This window comes from Pongo abelii, chromosome 1 (assembly GCF_028885655.2).
Source record: "Pongo abelii isolate AG06213 chromosome 1, NHGRI_mPonAbe1-v2.0_pri, whole genome shotgun sequence".
Classification (NCBI taxonomy): Eukaryota; Metazoa; Chordata; class Mammalia; order Primates; family Hominidae; genus Pongo; species Pongo abelii.
In genome coordinates this window covers 162,983,825-163,010,518 of record NC_071985.2, presented here as the reverse complement: position 1 = coordinate 163,010,518, position 26,694 = coordinate 162,983,825, and the positions used below count along the sequence as shown (strand labels likewise).

Here is a 26,694-nt window from a genome sequence, read left to right as displayed (position 1 = left end):
CTACCCCTTCATTCATCAGCCACAGGCAGTCTCAATGCTTTTATAATTACGCCTCTATGTGGCGTAATTATCCTCCTTTAAATACACTGTCAGTCTCAGATGTGTACAACTACAGTGTCCTTTTTCTTTAACCTATGCCTTTTTAAAAACACATAGGTAATGAATGAAAATATCAGCACTGTAAATTTTTAAATAATTATAGAAATATCGAGACTAAATATGATTCCCCCACCCCTTTCGTTCTACTCTACACCACCTATGCACAGTCTTGGCCTAACAGCCACTTTATTAGTCAACATATCAAGAATTTACAACTGTAGTGTCTTCTGGCACTTGCCCCCAGCCTTTCTGACTTCCTGAGCCACCTCTAAGAAATGTTCTAGCATATTCTGACCATATAATGGTGCGTTAGCCATTAAATAAAACCATATTAAACCTATGAGAATCAGTTTGACTGAATATAGCTTACAACAAACAATTTTTCACTTCAAAAACCTTATTTTAGCAGAATTGGTTAAAGAAAGTTTCACTGAATTTTTCACTTTTCAATCTGTGATTTTAAAATAGTGCAGATAGTGTCAAAAAATTATACAACCAGAGGGGCTTTGAGGGAGCCTTCAGGAATTATAATCAGAAACCTGATTATCAATACTATTTTAAGAATAGCTAAAAAGAGGAATCCACAGCCTCCTACAGTTCCCACTCCTGTTTTTAATCATTTTTACTATTTTATGTTATTTGTGAAGCTGAGAGAAAAAGCCATTAGGGACTCTGACTGGATCAGTAAACTGTACAAAGCTTAGCAATTCAAATATTCACCACGAGTTGGGGTCCCATATTAAATACAGGCTTTAAAGGATTTATAAAATAAAATAAATGGTAAATATTTCTTTTATTTTTTCCTAAGAGTCCAAAAATCCAGAAGGATTGTAAGTGAATGAATATGATTATTGACTTTTAAAAGAACATATGACAAGCAAGTAAAAGAAAATTCAATAATTTCACTAAGAAATAAACAGGATGCAATGCACTGTCAGTCACAATAGACAGACATCCCAGACATGTTTAATTGTTAAACAGTAGTAGAAATACTAAGCAATTAATAAAAGTTAAAACATATAAAGTAACCAAAACCAAACAAAATTTTAGCACTTACGTTCAAATTATCTAAAAAAGAACAGCCCACAATTATCAGTATCAAACTATAAAAAATATTCTAGTACTTATATATAATTTCTAAAAGCAATCACACAGAAACAGGAATAAATTGCTTATTTTTGGTTGCTTTTAACAGGTCTGAAGAGCATCATCTTGAAAACTATATATATATATATATATATATATATATATATATATATATATATATATATGCTACTAAACAAACTTTTAGAATGACCAAAAAGAATGATGCAAGTCCAAAGACCAAAACAATGTGTATTTATTTTGCTAGAATATTACATTTCATTATATTGCTACTAAGAGATTTGTGATCCCATAGTCCATTTCTTTGGGTTGCACTAGTCTCTTTGTTGCTCCAATGCATTATTAATCATTTTTTTTACAAATGCAACCAAGTGATTTCCGTTGTAATATTTACTTTTTTAAAAATTAATGAAACTGAAATTCCTTTCTATGTGTAAAATTTTTGTTAAACTTTTAGAAAATTTTAGTCAGTTGCAGAATTTTTTTCTTGTGTCTCTGCCTTAAATTTTCTGTTTCTAAAGCAATTCTCCTTCTGTTCATCTTTTACAGATTTTACACTTAACTGTTTTGTGAGCTAAGTACAGCCATTCATGGAAGCATCATATTCAGCTGTCAGTGTCCTTTTCTTTCTCTCTCCCTCTTTGTCTCTTCTTCCCTCACTTCTCCTCTCTCTTAACTTCTAATTGCCATAGGATAAATCACTTCTCTTGATGCATATAAATTTATCAGTTGCTAAGGTAGCAAATTATTCAAAGCCTAAAACTTGATGCATAGCAATTAACCTTAAAATACTTTGTCATCACACTTTTGATTCATGGAGAGGAGCACTATTGATAATACCTTTATCCTTGATATGTCAAGTGTTCTAATAATCATAGGGACTAAGTAAATATAGGCTCTTATGTATATCTAATGTTGCTTCTACAAGCCACAATATAGCTTCAATATTGACATTGCCCACATTATGAAAGAAAATTAATATTTGCTACTTTTTTAGAAAAAAAAGTTTCCCCCTGAAAATTGAATCTATGGCTCTGTTTGCTGTTTTCATGAGTCAGTTTTGCCTCTAGAAACACTCTGAACTTCCATAGTTATATGAAAGCATGAAATGCTATATGCTATTTTTAACTAATGTGTTCTGAATTGTAATTGTATATAATTTTTACTTGAGATATAGTCTTTCTAGAAACCAGTTTCTCAGCATCAGCTAGAGCCAAGACTTTTCAGAATTTTAAGGAAAAGCATATTTCATATGTTGAAGTCGTAGGTCCCTTAAGACAAGTTCTATTTTGGTGTCCACATTTACAATGGCTGAGACTGTCACAGTCGTTCACCTTCATCATTAAAAAGCCATATAAAGTTCCTTTCTCCTCTAAACTTAGAATGTTAAATGTTGGCCTTGTAAACTAACTTTCTAAGTCCTTTAAGGTTTATGTCCAGGGATGTAGAGGCTGGTAACCAGTGAGGCAAGGTCAGATCTTAACAATGCAAAAATCCTCCCAAACTTATCCTTTTCCAAAATTACTGTGAAAAGCAAAACTTTTCATAAGCCCATTATGAGTACTTCTGGAATAATCACTTATGACTTGTATAAAGACTATTAATAGTTTTTAAATGAGGTGGAAATAGGAAATGGTAACAGATCATGACTATGTGGCTCATCCAGCTAGCCCTCTCTAGATTAGCTTTGGTTCAAACCTAGAGGAGTCCCTCTGTGATGCATGAATCCACAGGATCTGTGCCTGTCTCCAACATGTCTGAATGCTGGTGTCTGAGAAGAACAAAGATTTCCATTCTTTTGAAAGGAGCTTCCAGTACCTACCATGTTGCTCTGTTGTGAGATACCCTCTAGAGGTGGTGCTGAGGGAAAGCCATTGTGCTTTCAAGTCACTAAAGAACCCGAGGTGAGAGACAAAAGAAAAACCCACTTAGAGATGCCACAAGCCACTAACTACAGTGGATTCTATTAGCCATTACTATAAAGGGTTGATACTCCTGACTTGGAGCTACTAAAGGAAGTAGTCCCTGAAAGTTAATAAAAAATCATTTAGAAAGCCCTCCAGATGGGACTCATGTCCACTACTAAGAGTGAACAGTAACTGGAGCCATTATCACTGTGAGCCACAACCAGGAAACCATAGATGAGGCAGGAGGAACTTTCCAGCCCCTTCTTATCCCCTTCCCTAAATAAGAGGTGCCAATGTCCCCTTATTTGTTAGAAATTCAAAGGAAAGATGGCAAATATTGTCCTTTCAATATACTCTAAACAGAGAGGAAAAGAATTTTTTCTGCCAATAAATCTGGTATAGTTGGAGACTCAGAAACTCTCAATGTGGGCTTTGCTGGATTAAAGACCTTGAGTTTTAGATTGAGTTTCAGACTTTTTTTAAGAAGTAAAAATAGAGATGGGGCCTCACCATTTTACCCAGGGTGGTCTCAAACTCCTAAGCTCAAGCAATCCGCCTACTGCAGCCTTCCAAAGTGCTGGGACTAAGGGAGTGAGCCACCATGCCTGACAGAGTTTCAGACTTTTGATAATTAAAGTAACATTTATTGATGCTATACTGAGTGTCATCCATTATTCTATTTTATATGTACTCAGTCACTTCATCTAACAATTCTATAACGTATGTACCATTTATTAACCCATTGTACTGATGAGGAAAAGTCCATAGAAGTTAACTTGCCCAAGGTCACCAATTGTAAATGGTGAACACAGACAGGTAAACTCAAGAGCTATGCTCTTGACCACTACTTGCACAGTGTGGTAGACAGAAAAAATGGCTTCTCAAAAATATCCTAGGCTGGACACAGTGGCTCATGCCGGTAATCCCAGGACTTTGGGAGGCCGAGGTGGGCAAATCACTTGAGTTTAGGAGTTCAAGACCAGCCTGGGCAATATGGCAAAACCCTGTCTCTACTAAAAATATAAAATTAGCCAGGTGTGGTGGCACATGCCTGTAGTCACAGCTACACAGGAGGCTGAGGTGGGAGGATCACCTGAACCGAGGAGGCAAAGGCTGCATTGAGCCATGATCATGCCACTACACTCTAGCCTGGGTGACAGAGTGAAACCCTGTCTCAAAAAAAAAAAAAAAAACCTAATTATTCAGAACTGTGAATATGTTACATTACATGGCAAACAGGACTTTGCAGATGTGATGAAGTTAAGGACCTTAAGATGAGAAGATTACCCTGGATTATTCAGATGGGCCCAGTGTAATCACATGGGCCTTAAAAATGGAGAATCTTTCCTAGCTGCAGTCAGAGGGAGATGTGACAGGAGAAAAATGGTCAGAGAGGTTCACCATTGGTAGCTTTGAAGATGGAAGGATGGGATCATGAGCCAAGGAATGTGGACATTTCCTAGAAGCTACATAAGGCAGAGAAATGGATTCTCCCCCTGAAGATTCCAGAAAAGAATGCAGCCGTACCAAAACTTTTATTTTAGCCCAGTGAGACCTATGTTGGACTTCTAACCTACAGAACAGTAAAATAATAAATTTGTGAAGTTTTAAGCCACTAGGTTTATGGAACTTTGTTACAGCGACAGTAGAAAACTAATACATATTGCCTTATTGAAAAAGAGGGTTAATGATTCGCTTCCTATGGGACTTGACAGAAGCAGAGAGAATGCTTCATGGTATGTAAATTAAACTTGAAATTAAAGTTGCTGCTACTTTTAGCTCCTGGTTTTATGGGTTATTATATAACAGCAGTTTGATTCTAAAAGCAATCTCAGAGAAACAGGAATAAATTGCTTATTTTTGGTTGCTTTTTGATTACAGCTATGCAATAATAAGCTATTATAATTTTTCATTTTGACTTACATTAGTACATTACGTAGCTAGTTTTAAATGTATTGCATCATAATTTGTCCTTCATTTAGCATTCTGCCAAATGTTATAAGAAACTGAACACATTTAAGATCTTGCTAGCAGAGTTGAAAGATTTGTAAGATGCCATTATTTGGATATTTGATACACACAAGTTGGCTTCTTGTTGTTTGGAAGTTAGGAGATAGCTTTTCACCAAACAGTAGGAAGTTATTGTTTCTAATTTTTAGAATACAAACAGACTGATTATTTCCCACCAAACTCTGTCATCAGTGCCAAAGTATTCTTTAAAATCTCAGGATAAAATGAGTTGTTAAAAGGGTGACACGTTGCTACAATGAGCTTTTTCAAAGCAGGGTCAACATTTTCACATTTCTCATCAATATTCATCATAAAAGAGACCACAAAATGGATTTAGATTTATCTGGTCTCTTTCATATAGCAATGTTTATATGCCTAAATACAATTAAAAATTAGGGCACTGACCTTTGCAGGCAGTCTTGGGAAACATTCCACCTCCACAAATAGTGAATGCCACAGACCATGATCAAATGGAGCAGTCATTGCTTTCTGCTTGGATTAATGTGGCAGTATGCTGGCTGATAGGATATATATGGAAAAAAGGAAACTATACCAATGGGCAGGACCATTTTTTTAGTTGATGAAGTTTATTGATTGAAAAGACATAATAAAGTGAAATAATAAAGCTTTCAGAAAAAAGCAATACATGCTTTGGAAGACTCAGGCCACCATAAGAGTAAGGAAAGCAAGTCTTCAGAACAGAGGTTGAATCCAGCAGAGCTATGTGATAAGTGAAATTAAACCTGCCACAGACACCACATTTGTATTCTTTCAGCAGTCAGGTGCAGAGTGTTGCTAGTTCCTCCCAGCATTGCAGATATGATGGCCTTAATTCAGCTTCTATGATCTGGATTCATACAAACATTATTAAAACTGTTCCTGTACAATGAGCTAAAGAAAGGCAATCAAAATTAACTGGGTAGCAGACATTTTGACTGCTGAGATAAAATAATAGCCAAAACAACTTCACTTCCAGTAATCAGAGATGTAGTGGCTTATTTTGGGCAAAACAGTCATTCTGCCTATTGTACAGAGACCCCAGTAGCAAAGGAGGGGCTACCAGGGGAACTGATTGTATATATAGTCTCTTCAAATGATGGAATATGAGAGCTATTTGCCCAGTGTGGAAAGAACCATGGGGATTATATTTGTTGTCACAACTAGTGCCATTCACTGGCCTGGTGGATTAATCATTGAGCCTTGTTTAACTGTCTTTTTTCAAACAACTAGTTTTCTTTTTTCTTTTGAATTGACCATTTTTACAACTGAATTGGCCAACACTGTTAAAGCATCACTCCTGAGTGCCACCATTAACCCAAATTTTTTAAGTTTGTTTTATTTTCTTAATCTTATAAGTAGTGCATAATCATTGTAGAAAAATAAGAAAACACAAATAAGAAAAAAGAAAAAAAAAGATTTGATGTCCCATTACCGAGTATTACCACTGTTTTTTTTTTTGTTATTATTATACTTTAGGTTTTATGGTACATGTGCGCTATACCACTGTTAATGTTTAGAAGATATCCTTGCAGATATTTGTCCACACAAATATATATATAAACACATTTCAGCAAAAATAGCATCCTACCACACACAATGTTTTATAACCTGCTTGTTTCACTAAACATTTGTGTACTTCTACATCAGCCATTTAGGACTTCACTTTTAATGACCACATATCATTCTACTGTATGGATTTACTATAATTTCTTTAATCAATGCCCTGTTATTAGACTGTTAAGTATAGTTTGTAATTTTTGTTATTACAAATAATACTATGATGAGCGTATTAGCACATGTATATTGCATATTCGTCCAGTTATATCCTTAAGTCCTAGAAGTCTAATTACTTGGTTAAAAGTTATACAGTTTTCTAGAAATTTTGATGCCTATCTGTAGTTTCATCTCTAAATAAGAAGGAAAACAGATTAAAATATGAAAGATAAAAATCATTCAAAAGTCTTAAATTAATAGGTTTCATAAACTTCTGAAAAGCCAAGTGAAAACACAAGTAGAAGTATTTTAGTTTGGGTCTGTTATCATTTACACATACACACACATATACACACACACACAAAGTTATGAGCTTAAGTGAGTCATTGTGTTTACAGATCAGCAAATAACATGCTTTTCTAAATAACAAGCAAGAATATCAAAATATTGTCTTCCATTTTATTAATAATGCTTAGGAATAAAAAACTATTAACAGTTACATTGAAATATAGTTGATATACTACAATTTAAAGTGTACAATTAAGTGATTTTTATGTGTTCAGAGTTGTGCAACCATCATGATTATCTAATTTCAGAACATTTTTACTATGTACAAAAAGAAACTCTGTACATGTTAACAGTTACTCCCAAGCTACTGGCAAATACTAATCTGCTCTCTGTTTCTATGCATTTGCCTATTCTTGATATTTCACATAAATGGAATTATATAATATTTGGCCTTTTGTGACTTGTTTCTTTCACTGGGCATAATGTTCTCATAATGTTTTCTTCTATGTTGCAGCATGTTTCCTTACTTTATTCCATTTTATTGCCAAATAATATTTCATTATATAGATATATACCACATCTTGTTTATCCATTCATTAGTTTATTCTTTGAATGTCAATTAAAATCTTATCACAATCATGTTTAAAATCTTTCAGTAGCACCTGAAATTGGTAAGAAGGTTTATGAAAGACCATGTTAATCTTGCCCTAACCTACTTTTTGGCCTGATCCTCTGCTGCGCTCCCAACCCCATCCACTACCACCCTTCCATCAGCACTCCAGCCATAGCAGAACCACTTGAAATTTCCCAGATATAACAGGCACACTCACTTATGTGCTGTCCCCTCTCTCTGCAATACCCTTCTTCCCCTTACCTGGGTGGATGACTTTTGCGTGTTCTTTGTTATTCAGCTATCAGGTATCTTCTCCTCTTGGAATACCTAATACACAAATATAAGCTGGGTGCAATATATTTTTACAATCCGTTATACCTCTATCATAACACTTGTCACAATGTTTATAATTATTGGTTTTCTTGACTTCTCCTCCACTAGATTGTGAGCTCATTAAAGTCAGAAACTATATTCTGCCTATCTCTATATCATGAGCCTTCCAGGCCTAGCATGTGGTAGACATTCAATATATGTTTTCTTTCTATACATGGTCAATGAAATTAATTTGACTTTCTTATAAACTGCATTAATCAATTTAGGGATTTTATAACCATATAGTCATAAACTTTATTTAAAATGCATGTTCCAGTTTGCTTATGTTTAATTTGTTCATATACATTTTATATTAAAATTCTCAGTAACATATGAAACAATATGCATTAAAATAAACCAGATGTATATATAATTCTAGTAAAGCTTTTAAAGTATACAATGAACTTATAACCTATCAAATAGAAGATACTTTTTCAAATACCTCCAACTGCCTTTAATGGAGACATAGTTAAGTAGAATAACTTAAGGCAAATTCAGAATTTATACAAAAAATGATTCAGCATCACATTTCAAATGATTTAAGAAAAAAATCATTAAGAATATGCCATGAGATCAACTTATAAATCATAATTGCACTTTCAAAACAAGATAAGCTTCCTTTTGCAAGCAAAAATGTTGCTTCTCTTAAACTTGGCTTGGAGAGTGCTGCCTTGCTTAAAATACTATAATAATCTTTGAAGCCTACATGCATAAACTGTTTCTGGACCTGTTTTCACTGTTTTCTATATGAATGAAGATTTGTTTAAGTAGGCCCAGTTCTTGGTAATAGAATCCTAACCTCTGTTACTTCTGACTTATAGGGTATCTTTGTTACTAGGGTTCAGCCTGATGGGCCAGCATCAAACCTACTGCAGCCTGGTGATAAGATCCTTCAGGTAAGACAGATAAAAGAAATGCATGCAAATGCCATACTGAAACAAATATGTAACCATGTTACCAAGTTAAATGATTTGGATTAAATGATTGAAAATAAGTCCTTCTCACGTTGCTTATTTGCCTTTATTGTTTTGGGGCTGAAAGTCAAGTCAAAAACAATTCCGTCTGACAAATCCTATATCCCTAGCACCTTACACAGTACTTGGCACATGACAGATGTTTTGCATATTTTTGTTGAATTGAATGGAATTACTTGATAATATAAGAAATGTATATATTATATGTATATATGAATCTATGCATAGTTATCAAGTAAGAGTAAGTGCCCAAACACAGTATGTGTGTGACTTTCATGAGGGAGAAGGAACTGGTCCATATTTAATTTCTCAGCCACAGGCTTATTACTGTTTGAATGCTATGAAATACATAATACATCATTCTACTCCCCCTGCTTAGTTAAACAAAAGTTAGCTGTATATAAGGTGACTTTTTAAAATGAATTTTGTGATGGAAAATGACTTTCACTAACTTAAAGCTCTGCATATCAGAAAAGGTTCACCCCAATAAACAATTAAGCAAATACTTTACATAAACTCATTTATTTGACTTTTTTTGTTCTTCTCTCTGAATTCACTGTCTTTAATTTTTTGCTTTGTTTCTTATCAGTGATTTGAAGCTCATTAATTCACTTCCTATGTAAGAGGTGCATAATCATTTTCTACATTCCAGGGAAAAGCTCTTAAGCATTATCGATGTATTTAAGATTCAGTATTTTGACTTAGAACCCCAGAAATTTCCCGTTATATAAATAGGTGGAACTACTTGATACTGCTGATATTTGGCCATCTGCAACAATTATGAAATGGCTCAACATAATATACTGAAGATTTAGATTCACTGAGAAGACAGGACATGTGAAAAGGAACCTTAGATCAGCTATACAAACACAGTTGACATGTGAAAAAGGAACCTTAGATCCACTATACAAACACAGTTAAAAAATGCAAGGATCCCCTCAAGTCAGCTCCAAGGAGATCTTCTATCTCCAATGTACTGCGTTCTCTCAGAAAGTCCTAGAAAAGTAGAAATCCTAAGATTGCTTTAACATTTTATTCTCAGAAATGTTTTTTGGTTTTTTGTTGTTGTTGTTGTTGTTTGGTGGTGTTTTGTTTTTTTGTTGTTGTTGTTGTTTTGTTTTGTTTTGTTTTTGAGACAGCATTTCACTCTTATTGCCCAGGCTGGAGTGCAATGGCACGATCTCAGCTCACCGCAACCTCCACCTCCTGGGTTCAAGCGATTCTCCTTCCTCAGCCTCCCAAGTAGCTGGGATTACAGGAATGCGCCACCACACTCAGCTAATTTTTGTATTTTTAGTAGAGACAGGGTTTCTCCATGTTGGTCAGGCTGGTCTCGAGCTCCCAACCTCAGGTGATCTGCCCGCCTTGGCCTCCTAAAGTGCTGGGATTACAGACATGAGCCCCTGCGCCCGGCCTCTCAGAAATATTTTAAACTAATTAGCAAGATCACAATCAGCTACTCAAGTTTTCAAAAATGATAGTTCTCTGAAAAGTGTTTAAGCTGCTTCAGCCTGTGCCAATGTCACAATAGAAACACCACCCAGCGGGCCTGAGTTCATTCTATGCAGGCAGAAGATGTAAATAGCAGTTGGTCTTTTGAGCTAGAGCTGAGGAAAAATAAAAACCACACATATAATAATCTAAAATTTTCCTTTACCACTTTATTATGGAAGTTCTATATTTTTGGATAGCCTAACTAGTCCTTTGATCTTAGATATTTTGCATCATGTCTATGGCCTCAAATTCATTGTGTGTAAAATGAACTGCTGTTTATATTATATCTGAAATCCCTCCTAGCTCAAAAATTCAACTCTTTGAAAATTGTATGAATTGTAGTGAAAAACAGCTGAGAATAAACTAACAACATAACTCTATAACATTTGGTAAGTGCTGCTTATTAGCAAAGGAAATGGCTAATTTTTTTCTCCACTGATTTCAGAGAAATTATCTTAAATCCTACAGTCTGGAAAAAAATATAGCCAATTAATCTCAGATCTCTTACCTACTAGAATGTGAAGCTGGGTAGAGAAGTATGCTATAGCTTGAGCCAATGTTACAGAGTTCCTTCCTCCATGACAGAAGCAAAATAAAGATTTTTCCCCTTTGCTAGAATTCAGAAATGTATACGTAAGTATTATAACAAAATTATACATAGTATATCTTGCAGATGGAAACATAGGTTAATGTCAGGCCAGACATGATGGCTCACACCTGTAACCCCACCACTTTGAGAGGCAGAGGCAGGAGGATGGCTTGAAGCCAGAAGTTTAAGGCCAGCCTTGGCAGCACAGTGAGACTTTGTCTCTACAGAAAATTTAAAAATTAACCAGGTGCAGTGGCAAGCACCTGTAATCCCAGCTATTAAGGAGGCTGAGGTGGGAGAAGTGCTTGAGCCCAGGAGTTAGAGGCTGAAGTGAGCTGTGATTATGCCACTGCACTCCAGGCTTAGTGACAGAGTGAGAAATCTGTCTCAAAAAAATAAAAAATAAAAAAAAAGACATTAGTGTCTACTTGCAAGGTATTAGAATGCTCTTTTCTGACTATGAAATTCTAGAATTATATATGGGGACGTGAGGGTTATGAGGGTTCAGTATTTCTAATCCTGGAGAGGTAAAAACAACAGCAAAGTGCTAGGAAATGGATTCCTCATGCAAGAAGTAGGAAGAAATTTTCAGCCAAGAATACTGCAGAAAAGCTGCACCCAAGATGTCTCTTCTCTCCACAAATGACTATCAAGGATATGACATTTTATTTTTGCCATAGAACTCACTTGTACCTAGTCCAATAAAATCAAAGCCCACTTTCAATAAAGAAAAAAGTACATGGACTTTAATCAAATAAATTATGTATTTACAGTTTCATTCATACTAATTAAAAAGCACACATGGCCAATTATACTTTCTGAAAGAAATGAGAATGGCTAATTCTAAAATGAAATTGTTTGCAATATCAGATGCTAAGAAGGCAAGCTATATATTTATTTATAATACTATTGTCTCTTAGTTTAAAGAATGCTGGGAAGAAAATGGGTTAATAACATTGAGTTATCTATCACTTAAAAGATCAGAATCATGTGTTTTCAATGGAGCGAATTTATTTACAAAGCTTAATGTTCAACCTGGAGAATCGAAGTAAAAGAAAAGAAAAAAGAAAAGAATGGCCCTCCCTAAGTGACAATACTTTTGAGGTTTAATCTAACCCGATAGCAAATAGCAAAAGATATATGAGAGAGCACAAGAGATATATCTTTCCCAATCCCTCTTCCCAAACCCAGAATTTATTAGATCTCTTTCTTTCTCTATAACTCTTTATACCATCCACTCTTTTCTTATTCAGCTATGATATTATGAGCATGTTATTTGAATTACATGAAGATGTGCGCAATAAGGGATGATGTTAATTAAAACATATTCACATCATTTTTCTGTTGTACTATTCATTTTCCCGGAATAGACACATTATAATTACTCTAAGACAGCGTGGCATATGGAAAGAGCAACTGACCCTTCATAGACTCACCTTCTGTTAAGTTCAATTATATAACTGTAAGAGAAAAAACTGAAAGCATATGGAATATAAAAATATGCTAGGATGAGCCATGTGAATTTGCCAATATTTGAAATGACAGTTTTGTTAATTTATCATCACAGTTTCTTTTTTCTAATGTTCTTTACAGGTAAAAAAAATGCAGTCTAATTCATTATACATTTTATAATTCAAGATATATATGAATACAGAAAATCTAGTAATTATAGTTACTCTGTTGAAAAGATGAATAGACTGGAAAAAAATATATACTGTACCTGATAGTTAACAACATGATTCACAGTTGTAACCTAAAACTCACTCGCAAGTATGTCCTGTTCAATCAGGGAAGCCAAACCCTCTCCTCTTCATTTACCCACCCCCATCTCCATACATAAGCCTAATTTTGGCAAGAAAGAGAAATTATATAATATATAGAGATTTAGTTGATGACATCCAGATTTTGCCAATAACCAAAACAGATTTTTCTAATATGAGATATATAAATAAAGTACTTAATTGAAGATAATTTTATAGTCTCTTTTACCTTATCATCATTTTAAGGGTTTTGGAATTTGCAATCCAAACATACTCTTTGTCTATGGCTGTATTTCAAGATGCTAAAAGAGAATAATCAATGAGATAATAATTCAAACAAGCTAGATATTTTTCTTTTTTTCTTGTCTTAGAAAGAACCTTGGCCCAACAATTCATATAGACAGTTCAAGAAACTACTGTCAAAAATAAGTCTATCAACAAATACTTGGACTATTAACAGAGTCATTATTATTGCACTTTTTTTACTTTTTTAAAGTTAGTTTTTGGTAAGTTGTTCAGCTCAGAGCATCTTATCTTGGCCAAAATCATGGGGTTTGATGCCCATTAGACCTATTATCATTGCTCTATTCTATAATCATTGACAATTCCACTCCACATCCTGATTAGTGTCTTATAAGGGAATATCATTAGAAGCCCCTTAATAGGTAGGAGGGAAGTCATGTGTCCTAAGGGAGCTAAAAGCTAGGGAGACAAGGTGAATGTATGCACTCATTAGGAAACTAATAAAGTACTTGATTTTGTGATGTATCTAATAAATGTTGTAGCTGTGCTAAGGGAATGGAGTGATTAATATAAAAGTGTGTATCCTGGGATACAGAGAGGATGGCCACTCACAAAAAAAATACAAGATGTAAGACCCTCCTCTTCTTACCTCCTCCAGTGAATCACTGAGGGAGAGGGAGAGGAGATCTGTGTGGCAGGGTGCACTGGGGATCATGGAGATCTCTGGTTGTGGAGGGAGGCGAAAGAAGGGAGTTTATTCCTGGTGGAGCAGAAGTTCCTCCAGACTTAACAGAGAGAAAAGGAGGAGAAGGAGGAGGAATACCTGTGGGCTAGGCTGGCATGAGTTTTCAGGAGCACGGGTAAGAGGTTTATGCTAGAAAGGGTGAGTATGGAGTGTAAAGGAGAGAATATTGGAGAGAAAGACCCCAGACTCATGTGTTAGAGTCATGAAGAAAGGAAACCCTGGGATTTTAATAAGTTTTTTGTGGACTGGGAGAATGTCAAACATGGAGATGAGTTGGAGTGAGGCTCAGGATGGCGATAGGGGGAGACAGCGAGCAAGATATGGCATTCAAGGCTCAGAATGGGAGAGGTAAGTTCAGACTCCACAAAGAGAAGTCTAAATGAAATGTCTGTTTATGGCTGGATCTGTTGTACACAGATATATATACAAACACTGAATCAACGCTTCCTTGTCTGAATGGAAATTTGATGGCTCTCTTAATGACCAGTAGGTGTGATCAGCTTGCTGAGAGAGTTTTCTTGCTTAGGTAAAGCTCACTTATTCAACAGCCTCAGCTAGAAGAAACAAAAACATAAGCTAGAAAACAAACAAAGTGCTTCTGAGGATCCATAATTAATGTCACAAAGCCCATGCACTAAATCTCATTCCTTTTACTCATAAGAGAGAATTTATATCATACCTGGGAGTCTTTTATCTAGTTGTCCAGACCACCAAGGTGAAAGCCTTTGGCTCCAGGCTCATTGCCAGAAGCAAGAAGTCATAGCCAACAGCTTCACTCTGCAGTAGAGAGAAACTTCTTTTAAAAGCAAGAAACAGAAGAGAACAACTTCTTTTCAAAGCCAGAAACAAGATTTTAAGAGTACATTGTACTTTTAAAGTAAAAGCAGACTGTACTTCTAAAATCTTGTTTCTGGCTTTTAAAAGAAAGTTTTGTACTTTCAGTACAGAACAGTTTTCTCAATGACATTTTTTGACATATCTTCGAAAAAAAAGAGTTCATGGTCAACTAAGTTTTGAAATCACTTCATACTCTATCCCTTGTTTCAGGACTTTACACTGTACTAAACAGGCTAAGAACTCTGAGAAATCTTACAGATATATTTTTCAACATATTTAACCATACAGTCCTCTTTACCAAAGCATCAATTAACCACTTCCACACAACACATTTTGGGAAATGTTTGTTACAGAAACAAACTAACTGGGCCATGGCTGTGCCTAAGAGAGTGTTGATGTTCACAATTATTACCGTAAATCATTAAGAAAGGGTTGATGTTCATTTTCTGAATTTTAAAAAATTTCTGAAAAAAAAAAAAAACTTCCAAAAAAAAAAAAAACCTGAAGAGTGAGAAATTGTTTATGGTTAAAATGAAGTGTTGGACCCTTAAAGAAATAAACTTAAAGTATTTGAAAATTGTACTAAAGCATTTCCCAACAAGGCCAAGTAAGTTCCACATTTCTATAGTTTATCTTATTTGTGGTTAGAAATCAAAAGCACCAGAGACACTGAGGGTGGGGGACTATGGAGGAATAATCACATAATTTTTAATGTTTAGGTAAATAATTGCTTATAATGATGTAATACATTGAAGAGTAAGATTTTAATACAATTGGATTAGAAGGGAACTAGAAGTAGGTTAAAAACTATGTTGGTCAGGCACAGTGGCTCACACCTGCAATCCCAGTGCTTTGGGAGGCAGAGGCAGGAGGATTGCTTGAGGCCAGGAGTTCAAGACCAGCCTAGGCAACATAGCAGACCCCGTCTCTATGAAAAAAATTAAAAATTAGCCAGGCGTGATGGCACACATGTGTAGTTCCAGCTACTCAAGAGGCTGAGGTAGGAGGATCCTTCAAGCCCAGGAGGTTGAGGCTGCAGTGAGCTATGATAGAGCCACTGCACTCCAGCCTGGGTTACAGAATGAGAACCCATCGTTAAACTGTCTTTTAAAGTGTGGTTTTATATGCCAGATTTTGACTGCATATTTTTATACATTTAGTTTTGTTCATGATATACAAAGTTCTTGCACAGAAAACCAATAAAAATGTTGAGGAAATACTTTTTGAAAATCAAAAAATATTTTGATTTATTTAGTAAAACATGAAAACCAATAAAACAAATTAAGTTTTTTAAGATGACGCTATCCTTCATAGTTTAGTTAATAGAAAAGTAACATCCATTAAGTGTCTTTATTGTGTCATTTAAATCATACAACAACCCTGCAAGATATCTATTATTGACAGATGTTCGATAACTTATTTGAGTTCTTCCATTGTCAACAAAATAACAAACAGAGAGAGACTCTTTAAAAGAAAATGATGTTTATTTGGGAATAGAGCATTGAAATGGGAATACATATGCCATAGTAAGCTATGTGTGTATTCAGGAAGGTAAAGAAAGACAACGGTTTTTAAAGGAAAAAATAAGGATTATGTAACTACTTTTAAATAATTTACCTTGGCTACAAAGATCAATAGCAAAGATGATGCCAGTCCAAGACTGGACAACCAATTGCTGGGCAGATGTCCCTGCAGAAGTATTTTTTGTGTAATGTTGCAGTGGTTTTTGTGTAAGGTTGTGTTTTTGCAGTCTTTTGTGATAGTGTTTGTTATCGGATATACAAGTATGAGAACTCTCTCTTCGCGGCCTTCCCCGCTCTATTTGCCAGGTTTTTTGTTTTGTTTTGTTTTGTTTTGTTTAACACTAGTCACTCTATTTGATTCTGACAACTTTCACACCATTACGCAATACTGATTCTCTGGAGCAAATTTTGCTGATAGTGTCATATTTATTACATTTTCTAATTTATTTATTTACCTGGAAAATGTGCATCAAATGCCCACTGTGTACAAAGTATTGTGCCAAGCAATGTAAACAATGTTATATGAATGTAACCAAATTCCTGCCTTCCACAACCTAGTCCTGGAAATAGACATACCCAAATTATACAGAGCAGGAAACAAAGCAGGAAGAGAGATAAAAAGAGCTGAATATAAAACATTTGATAAAATGAACCTGTCATTTAAGAGCCTGATAAAATGTCATTTAAGAGCCTGATAAAACATTTGATAAAGTGAACCTGTCATTTTTATCAAATGAGCCTGTCATTTAAGAGCAAGCTCTTCATCAAAATGGAGACCAGCCTGTCTACAAAGAGCCCCCTGAAAATTAGGGGTTGATTTTGCAGTTATTCTTTTTGTGAAAAGTAAAAGGAATGTGGCTTGTTGGGAAATTGGCTTGCAAATCAAGGTAGGAAATTTATTTGTTGGAGATGATCATTTGATATGTTTGATAAAAAGGAAACAAGCATTCAAAAATCAGAGTAGATAAAGAAATAAATTTATTCAGATTTACTATTTATTATCAGTTCCACACCTGAGTTTCTATTCAAATAATTGAGTCTTCAGTTGAGTATATTCTATCTTGCCATATCTTTTATGAGCCTTAATTCATGAGAAATTCAAGCTGCAGTACATGTGTGTACTTAACACAGAAGAGAAATTCTTGCCAGGTGCGGTGGCTCACGCCTGTAATCCCAGCGCTTTGGGAGGCAGAGGTAGGCGCATCACGAGGTCAGGAGATCGAGACCATCGTGGTTAACACGGTGAAACCCCGTCTCTACTAAAAATACAAAAAATTAGCCGGGCGTGGTGGCAGGCGCCTGTAGTCCCAGTTGCTCGGGAGGCTGAGGCGGGAGAATGGCGTGAGCCCGGGAGGCAGAGCTTGCAGTGAGCCAAGATCGCGCCACTGCACTCCAGCCTGGGCGACAGAGCAAGACTCCATCTCAAAAAAAAAAAAAAAAAACAGAAATTCTTATTTATGTTTTGTTCTGCAAAGGTTTTTTTAAATACTAGAATAAAACTCATTAAAACTTCAAACTTTCTCACATTTACAAAAGCAATGTAAATTTTTCATATGAACTCTCTAAGAACTGAATGTCTATAATTCGGGTTTTTGATAGAAAGGAAAGTTTTTTAAATAGCTTGGCATAGAGTCAATGTAGTATTGATTATGGAGTATACTCAGCCCTAAATATATCCCAATACTTAATGAGAGTACTCTTATCAGATTAAAATTTGAAATGAGAATTAATTCTAGTTAGTTAATGTGAAGCACAATGAGGATTATCTGAGATTCCTACTCTTTCTCATAATACCTGGCAATCAGGATTGAACACCACGAAGGCTTGCTCTTAAGGCACTAATTTGGTCGCTGCGTTATTTCATTTTCCCTCATTCTAAGAGCTGTAGGCATTCAAAGTGCAAGATATCAATGTATAATATTTCTCTAACATACCAAATTTATGTGTACTGGTCCTTTAAAAAGGATTATCCCTTGGGTGGTGAATTTAAATCAACCAGAAATCACATGCCCATATCTCTAAGCTGATTTCTTTTTTTGGAGTTTAAAATGATCTGTGCTGTCCTCCCTATTGGATAATCCCACCAACCCTGTGGCCAGGCCTTCTCTGAGGCTATTTTTAAGCTTAGAGCTTTGTATAATAAGAATGCAACAGAATTTCTAGGAGAATTACAACATCATCTGGACTGTTTCTGCAATATAAACATCCATAATTTATCCATTTAACAAAACATTTACCAGAAGGTAATCAAACATAAATCCAGGAGAGAACAGGAGAGGAAATTCAGAAACCAAGTGTGTTTTATGATAGATTGATGAGCTGTAATTGCAAAGCTCTACTTTTTGTTGGAATTGCAAATACTATTTTCATTAACCTTCAGTCTTTTCATGTCTAAATCATGAAAAGAGACAATTAAAAAACATTTTGTGGCACAGAAGATATCAAATAAAAAATTAAATAAAGGAGAGAGAGCTTCTGGAAATAATGTAATGATTATAGTAAAATGTTCCTTCATACTTTCAAATCAGCTAAAGCTAGAAACCCATTAATTACATATTTTTTAAGGATTAAATTTTCAGAATATCTTTTCCCTTTTTAGATTGTTTTCTTGGTAACTTCATTTCAACTTAATAAGCCATTTATTTCTCATTTTTCATTAGGTTGCAATTTCCTCAAAATTGTACACATTTTATTCAAATCTATGATAGTGTGTTTGTATAAAACATATAGGTAGCCAAATGCGGCAATAAAATTTAAATCTTTTATTAATTTAGCATTTGTTCTTCAAATCTTCTTTTACATAGTATGCATATATTTACTAATATAATATACATACATGTAAATCATATGCATTTATTTTTTCAAAGCATCATTGGGTTCATACCCTGCAATGAACATTGCATAGTACCACCATTTATTTCCTCAGCCTCTTCTTCTTCTATGCACATACACACACACACACACACACACACACGTGAACAAAAATGCAAAACTCCATTAGTTAGAATATTGTGATTCTTCTGGTCTTTATTTTAACTGGAGAAGCCCTACACGAATATAGTAACATAGTTGTTTGATTCCCTGTCTGAACTATCCAAGATGTAAGCCTGATAACCACGTTCATGTTAACAAATACAATGTCAATTCATTTTGCTCTTCTGTCCTAAGAATGAAAGAGTAAGTTTCTCTGGAACTGAGATTTATGCTATTATCTCCTTCCACTCAAAAAAAAAAAAATGGAGATTCAGCATTTTTGTAGATTTTTAATTTAGGACTAAATGTTATTTCTACCAATATTTTTAGAATAAGTTAAATTAAACGTGATAGAAATCTGAATGGGAATCACAGTTTGGCAACCACTGTAAAGAACAGAATTATCTTTGGAGGTGATATAGCAAAAATTTTTTAAGGGAAAAATGTTCATTATTTTATCATGTCCAGTGAAACGTCAGCTCAAATTACTTGACATGATTGTGGTCTTATTATTTCAGTGAAGTAATGAAAGAAACAAGAAGAAGGAATATTACAGTATCAGGTGATTCAGCCTTAGCCCTTTCCCTGGTTGTTTGACCTCAGACAAGTTGTTTGGTCTCCTTAAAATGAAGGTCTTTCATTTATAAAATGACAGGATTAGTCTAAACCAACAGGTTTCACACTGGGCTTTCATGAGCAATGTGGGGGTGGGAAGGTATTGGCAAGTAAGCTGGTTTGCTGGATTCAATCTTTCTTCCACCTCTCTCCCTTTCTCTGTCTCTCTCTAAAAAGATCTGTCTAAATGTTCTACATATTGGGCTATCTCTCTTCCTTTTGAAGAAGAGATTTTTTGAACTAACACCTTGTTTAAAAAAAATAGCCCCTCTACGTAAGTTTATTTTTATGGTTGCTTCCCATGCTAAAGCCTATTGTCTAAAGTCACATGTTTTGGATTCGGTGCTTTTTTTTTTCATTTCTTAGAAAAATGATTCCACACATGAACCATTTTTGAACACCTTATTTTGCACATACTGTTACAGAATTTACCTGAAAAAAAAAAAAAACAACTGTTAACATACTGAGGGCTCGAGGAGACTCCAGGAATGAGACAAGACAAGGACTGTGGTCCTTTGGGAATCACACTTGTTCTATGCCTCAGTGAAACAGCAAAGAGAAGATACCCCTCTCTTCTTTGCCCTCCTCTGAACTACTCTAGCACTTTATTTCCCTCTTCAGATATTAATTCAATTCAGCATATATGTACTGAGGGCTCATTCTACATGTGGCATTTTATGTTATTTTTAGTTACTTGCATGACTTATTTCCCCTCCTGAATGGCTACTTCTTTGATTGGAGCCTTCCTGTTTCATCTCTTTCTTACTACCCATCCCCAGTGTCTAACACAATGCCTACGGAAGTGAGTACAAAACAGACATTCTTTGATTTAAAAAAAAAAATGCTAAAATAATCACATTGAGAGCCGACTAACCTTCTTTGAAGATCTTTCATGATAAAAATACCACTCCAAATTAACAGCTATGACTAATTTGCTAAGTTTTATACCAATTTTACCCTTAACACGGATATTTTTAACATTGATACAATGTCAAGTATGATGATGAACAACATACCATTCATGGCCTCCAAATCCTAGAAAATTTTTTATTTCTTTAACTGTGAGATATTTAAATTTTGAACAATTCCCTGAAAATTCTCAGTGGATTTTTAATTCATTGCAATTCTAGGTTTGAGTCTGCAGATAGAGAAATCTGAGCACTCACAAAGTCATTATTATGGTATGACATTCAAGAACTCCATTGTTAAAGTTCAATTTTAATTTCACAATTAAGTTATAACTTTCGGTCAAATTGAAGGCATTAAGGTAGTCAGTACATCTCTCAAAGCTACAGTGGAATAAATAATTATTTCATGCAAGTTTTCTATGTTCCTGATGTCTGAAACAGGTTAAGAGTAGAAAAAAGCATGGACCATGTGCTGTATTCTTTACTCTTCATCACCAACTGATCAGAAATAACATCAAATGTAACCCCATTGTCTGATTTTTAGTATAACGCAGAGCAAGAAATTTGAGCTGTATAATACACCCAAACTTCTACTCAACTACTGTTTCCTGACACTGAAACAGCCAATGCCAACTTCTGTGGGCATTTTCATTTATTAAATGTTGTTAAGGAATATATTTAAGATTTCTTTAATTCAAAGCAAATTTTTACTTCTAATTACATGAATTTCCAAGAATTTATATTCTGTCATCTAGTATTTTTTTACTGGCAGATTTACTATGGTTCACAAGTGTAATATTTTGGAATCTTCTTTACTACATCATTAGTAAATCAATTTCAATGAACTAGTGATGAGATATAATGTATCATATAACTTTCATCTAAGTTTTAAAGGCTATATGGCATTTCTAGAGATATAATGCTGCTTTAAATTTGAAAAAGCTAAAGTCAATGAAAGAGTCTAATTATTAAGTGATTGGTTATCTGAAATATTAATCATATTTTAAGAAAGCATAAAAATAGTAAGTAAAATAAAATAGGCAATGTGTAACCAAAATAAGTATCAGTCCATTGAAAATTGAAGAAGTCAACCAGTGAACTGGCTCTATTACCTCTATTCAGCCAAGCTGTCGACTGACTCTTTTCTTAATCAACTGAGTCTCAAACCCGCAAAGAAAACAATTACATAACCATCAGTCATTCAGTTGCCAAGATTTATTTCTATCAAGTTTCAATAAGGTTGTATTTAGTTTTGCCTTTATGGCAGTGAAGGCTTATGGGATACATTTCTTTCTGTATTAATAATAAAAATCATTCCAATCAAGACAATCTGCAACTTAATGTAGAGAAAATCAGAAACCCATAGCACTCAATACAGAGAACAATGTACATTTTGTGACATAAATATCACATAATAGACAGATGGAACTCTGAAACTGTAACCTTAGGCTATGTTTAAACTGAATATCAGTTGCTTATATCAATGATTCTTAAACAGAAGACAGCAGACATGTCCTCTGTTACTAATGTCAGTGTGTTTTATCCCCAAGGGATGCATTCCTTAGGTATACTGGATTGATTGAGAACCACTACTATAGATAATAAGTACACTTGCATTTAGCAATAAGGGAAATAAAAAATATTTCTCTAATATAAAAGTGTATAAACCAAGAACTTTCCAGTGAGTCAAAATAAGATTTAAATGTACTATAAGTGTCCAGTCATGTTTGGCATGACTGAAATATTTGGTCATGCTGATGAGTTTATATTAGTGTTTATATAACACTAAGGTAATGGCCATATGCCCCTTTCCAAACCACCCCAATCAGCCCCTGCAAAAACAAATCAGGACAACAACAATGGAACTGAACTACTATGTCACCAGTACATCTATCTGTTATTTACCAGGTTATCTTGATGATTAGCACAGTGCCAAAGACATACTGGGTACTTAATAAATATTTGTTGAATTGATAAATTTGGTTGAACCTGGATAAAATTAGTTACTTCCATAATTGCGATTCCATTGTGAATTATAAAAACTGATAACTTTTTGTTGCTCAATGCTCCCGTGAATTTTCTGAATAGAAACAATGATACAGTGATAATAGTTTGCATTGATTGCCCTGTTTTATTTGTGTATTTACAGGCAAATGGACACAGTTTTGTACATATGGAACATGAAAAAGCTGTATTACTACTGAAGAGTTTCCAGAACACAGTAGACCTAGTTATTCAACGTGAGCTTACTGTCTAAATATTTTTTATAAATAGTGAAGATACGTCTAGCCAGACCTAATGTTCAAAAATAAATTTATACATAGAAACAAATTTTGCCAATTGCTGGACCAATGGCAAACATTAGTGCCAAATGTATAATACTATATGTTAGCACTGACCATCCTTAAAAAATGTTAACTCTATAAATATGATGTTCATGTGGTTATGTATTAGTTTTAATTGTCAGCCTCTGGCTGTGCATTGGTGCAGTTTTGTTTCTGTTTTTGTTTTTGTTTTTAATCAAATAAGTTTCTTCTCAAAGTGGATTTCATATAATTTCGGAGCACGGAAGCACACACAAGCTCTTTATGAATTCTGCTCTCCATCAGAAACACTGCCTCAAAGTTGTATATGCCTTTATATAGAAAATACAAATATAAAGAATTGTAATTCCCATAAACTATTTCTAGCACAAGGTATATGTTGGCATATATACAAAAAGAATATAGAGAAAAACAATATTTTCATAAACTAAACATCTCAGATAGAGAAAAAGTATATCTTAAAATAAGACTTTACTATATTGAATCTTTTTCAATAAAAATTACATGATAATGCCTTATGAAAGTAACTGTACATATGGTATAAAGTGTTTATATTTGGTTCCATATTCATTTGCTAAATTGTCATGACACAGAGTGAAATATTTCATAAATTAGCCATTTATCTCTGGGACCCGAATAAAAATAGGATGAACTAATTTGTTCAATGCCTTTAGCTGATTACAATACATGCAGAGTTTAGAAACAGACTAAGAGTCATTGTAGTTAAGTCTTTTTCACCACAAATTTAAGCAGTGGATGATGGGTGGCAGGAAAGGTATTGCTTTATTTCTTTCAAGTTCATGTTGATTATAAACTGTAGCCCCTGTGATTTCTTTACTTGTAAATGTGGAATTTATTTGTGTGTTGCTTAATCTAATTTGCTACTTTTTAAATTATTTAAAATGAGTTTTGGAAATTGATAAAATTTATCATTACGAAAGACTGCTGTTAGAAAGTTATGGTAGGTGATTTTAAACCCTTGGTATTTAAATATGAAACTTCAAATATAATTTCTCAGAGCTGTGGTCTACCTGTATCATTAATTTCAATGGCTATTTTTCTGGGCAGAAATAGATAAAATACTTTTTTTCCAAAAACAGTTTCAAGGTATGTAAAATCCTGAATGCTTTTTCACTGGAGAGAAAGACAAGCATGGTTAATGTAGAATTATTTACTTTTCCATCGAAACTATTTTCCTGCATAAATGATCAAAATTTATTTTATAATCCTTCAAAATATTTATCTTTCATATTAGTCATTAATTTAATTACAATATTAATTTGAATTTCCAGGATAATTTCCCGGAGTTGGTTACATGCATTCTCTTTCATAATTTTACATAGTTCTTTTGTTATATAATGAATTTACTTTACATGCTAGTGTTTCAAGTATTGTATGAGGATTTTCACAATAGTATCACTGAATGATGTCACCAAAGCTCTGAGAATAATATTTGTAAGTTAACTGTTTTATGGGGACATTGAAAATATTGTATTTTTGTAGGGTCTATTAAAATGAGTGTCACTTATTAGAAGTACAGTGGTATTTTTTGGCAATAGAACTTGTCACTTGGAAGAAAATAATACTTCACTTTATAGATGATGCACTAATTTTGATGTTGCTTTATGTCAGGGTGACATTATACCATGATTTTATAGGGTTTGACAATTAGCTAATGATTAAATGATTGGCCTATTTAGTATGTTTCCCAGAAGTAACTTTTAAATGCATTTTAATATATTGAGAGTTTCAGATGAGAAATGTCTTTCAGAGACTAATTTTCTTTGTTGAAAACTCATGTCAAGCCACCATATCCAGATATTATAGGATGATCATCATTAATCAAGACAGAGGCCTTTACTGACCTCATAAGATCACTTAAAGAAAAAAAACTCATGGCTGTAGTTTGGTGGCAATGGAACATCTGAAATCATCCCATCAGTTTTTCTTAATCTTTTACGGGAGAAGTGGGAGAAGAGCCAGATATAGAACTGCCCCAAGTCTTTTTCTTATGGTTTCTATATCAAACCCAGGGCTTCAGGAGATCCTTCTAAGACACACAGCTGAAAGGATCATAATCCTAGTAAACAGCTCTGCCACTCCTGATGTGACAACATTGTCCTGAGCCACTTCTTTAGTACTTCCTGTTCTGCAGTTCAGAGATGAGGAAAAGAGAAAAGGGATCCTTGATCAACTGGAAAAGTTATCTGATATGCCAAAGCACCTCATTGTCAATACTACTACCATGTTGCATACTGAGAACAGGCAGGTAATAATGAAAACAGGCAGGCCAGGCGTGGTGGCTCACGCTAGTAATCCCCACACTTTGGGAGGCCAAGGTGGGCGGATCACTTGAGATCAGTTCAAGACCAGCCTGGCCAACATGGTGAAACACCATCTCTACTAAAAATACAAAAATTAGCTGAGCATGGTGGCGGGCACCTATAATCCCAGCTATTTGGGAGGCTGAGGCATGAGAATCAATCGCTTGACCTGGAAGGCGGAGGTTGCAATGAGCTGAGATTGTGCCACTGCACTCCGGCCTGGACAACAGAGTGAAACTCTGTCTCAAAATAAATAAATAAATTATTTATTTAAGTAGAAAAGAGGCATTTTTTTTTTAGGTTGACTGAATAGAATCACTAAACACTTGAGGGGTATAAACCTCACTAATTCTATAGGTGATGAAAACCAATTATACATTGATTTTTGATTATTGACTTTTTGCAGTAACTGATTTTGCTGCCTGAAATTATAATCTGGTTATTTTAACAATTAAAAAAAAGTCAAGGGTGTGCCTTTAAAAAAAAAAAGAAAAAGAAAAATCAATTAACAACAAAAAGGACTGGAATTCATGATGGCTCCAATAGATTCTACCTCTTAGTCTTTAATTTTTATTGGACTGTTTCTGAGGAAGGTGTTTATATGTGATGAGTCAGTAAGATCTAATGGAGGAGACTGAGAAACATTAGAGGTAGAAAGAGCAAGTGATGAAAATTACTAGTAAAACTGCAAATTTTGCAAGACAAATAGACATTAGTGGACAATTTTTAAAACTATTTACAAGGCTCATAATATTTTGTCATTAAAGCTCTGCTATGATAACTCCAGCCTTCTGATGACAACACAATAACCTAAACATACATAATAACTCCAAAGTATAAGTGCATTTTTGACAAGGAATATTCAAAGTCAGTATGAAATACAACATTATACTAATGTATTGCTCATTAAAGCCTATAAAAGATATGTATCTCCATTACTTAGAATTGTAATTATTAGGTTGCTGAAAAAGTAATTGCGGTTTTTACCATCAAAAGTAAGGGCAAGAAGCACAATTACTTTTGTTCCAACCTAATACATAGATGTAAAACAATCTCAGTTTCTGGACCTTACCTTGGATCATGACCTTTGAGATGGAAAACAGCTTTAAGGAGAGACTGCCAAGCCAATGTTAATTTGCTCTTAATCTTAAAGATGATTGAACACATATCACTAATGTAATTGCTTGTTTAAAAATAGGACTGACGTATCTTTCAACTCGTGAGCTAAAGAGAGAGAAGATTCAGAGGGGAGAAAACATGGAAGAAATTAGATTTATAT

At 34.4% G+C, this 26,694-nt stretch overlaps 1 protein-coding gene across 10 annotated transcripts in view; it reads left to right on the top strand.

Moving 5' to 3' along the window:
* Positions 1-23,606, top strand: part of LRRC7 (leucine rich repeat containing 7) — a 1,078,250-nt gene extending 1,054,644 nt beyond the window's left edge. For 9 of the 10 annotated variants that reach the window (XM_063711876.1, XM_054533117.2, XM_054533085.2 and 6 more), the window contains 2 exons: positions 8,928-9,002; positions 22,917-23,606. In XM_063711876.1, coding sequence (XP_063567946.1) covers positions 8,928-9,002; positions 22,917-23,024 — 183 coding nt within the window. In that variant the 3' untranslated portion in view covers positions 23,025-23,606. The remainder of the gene's footprint in view (positions 1-8,927; positions 9,003-22,916) is intronic. The other variant, XM_054533106.2, reaches the window with a different exon arrangement.
* The last annotated feature ends 3,088 nt before the right edge of the window (positions 23,607-26,694 follow it).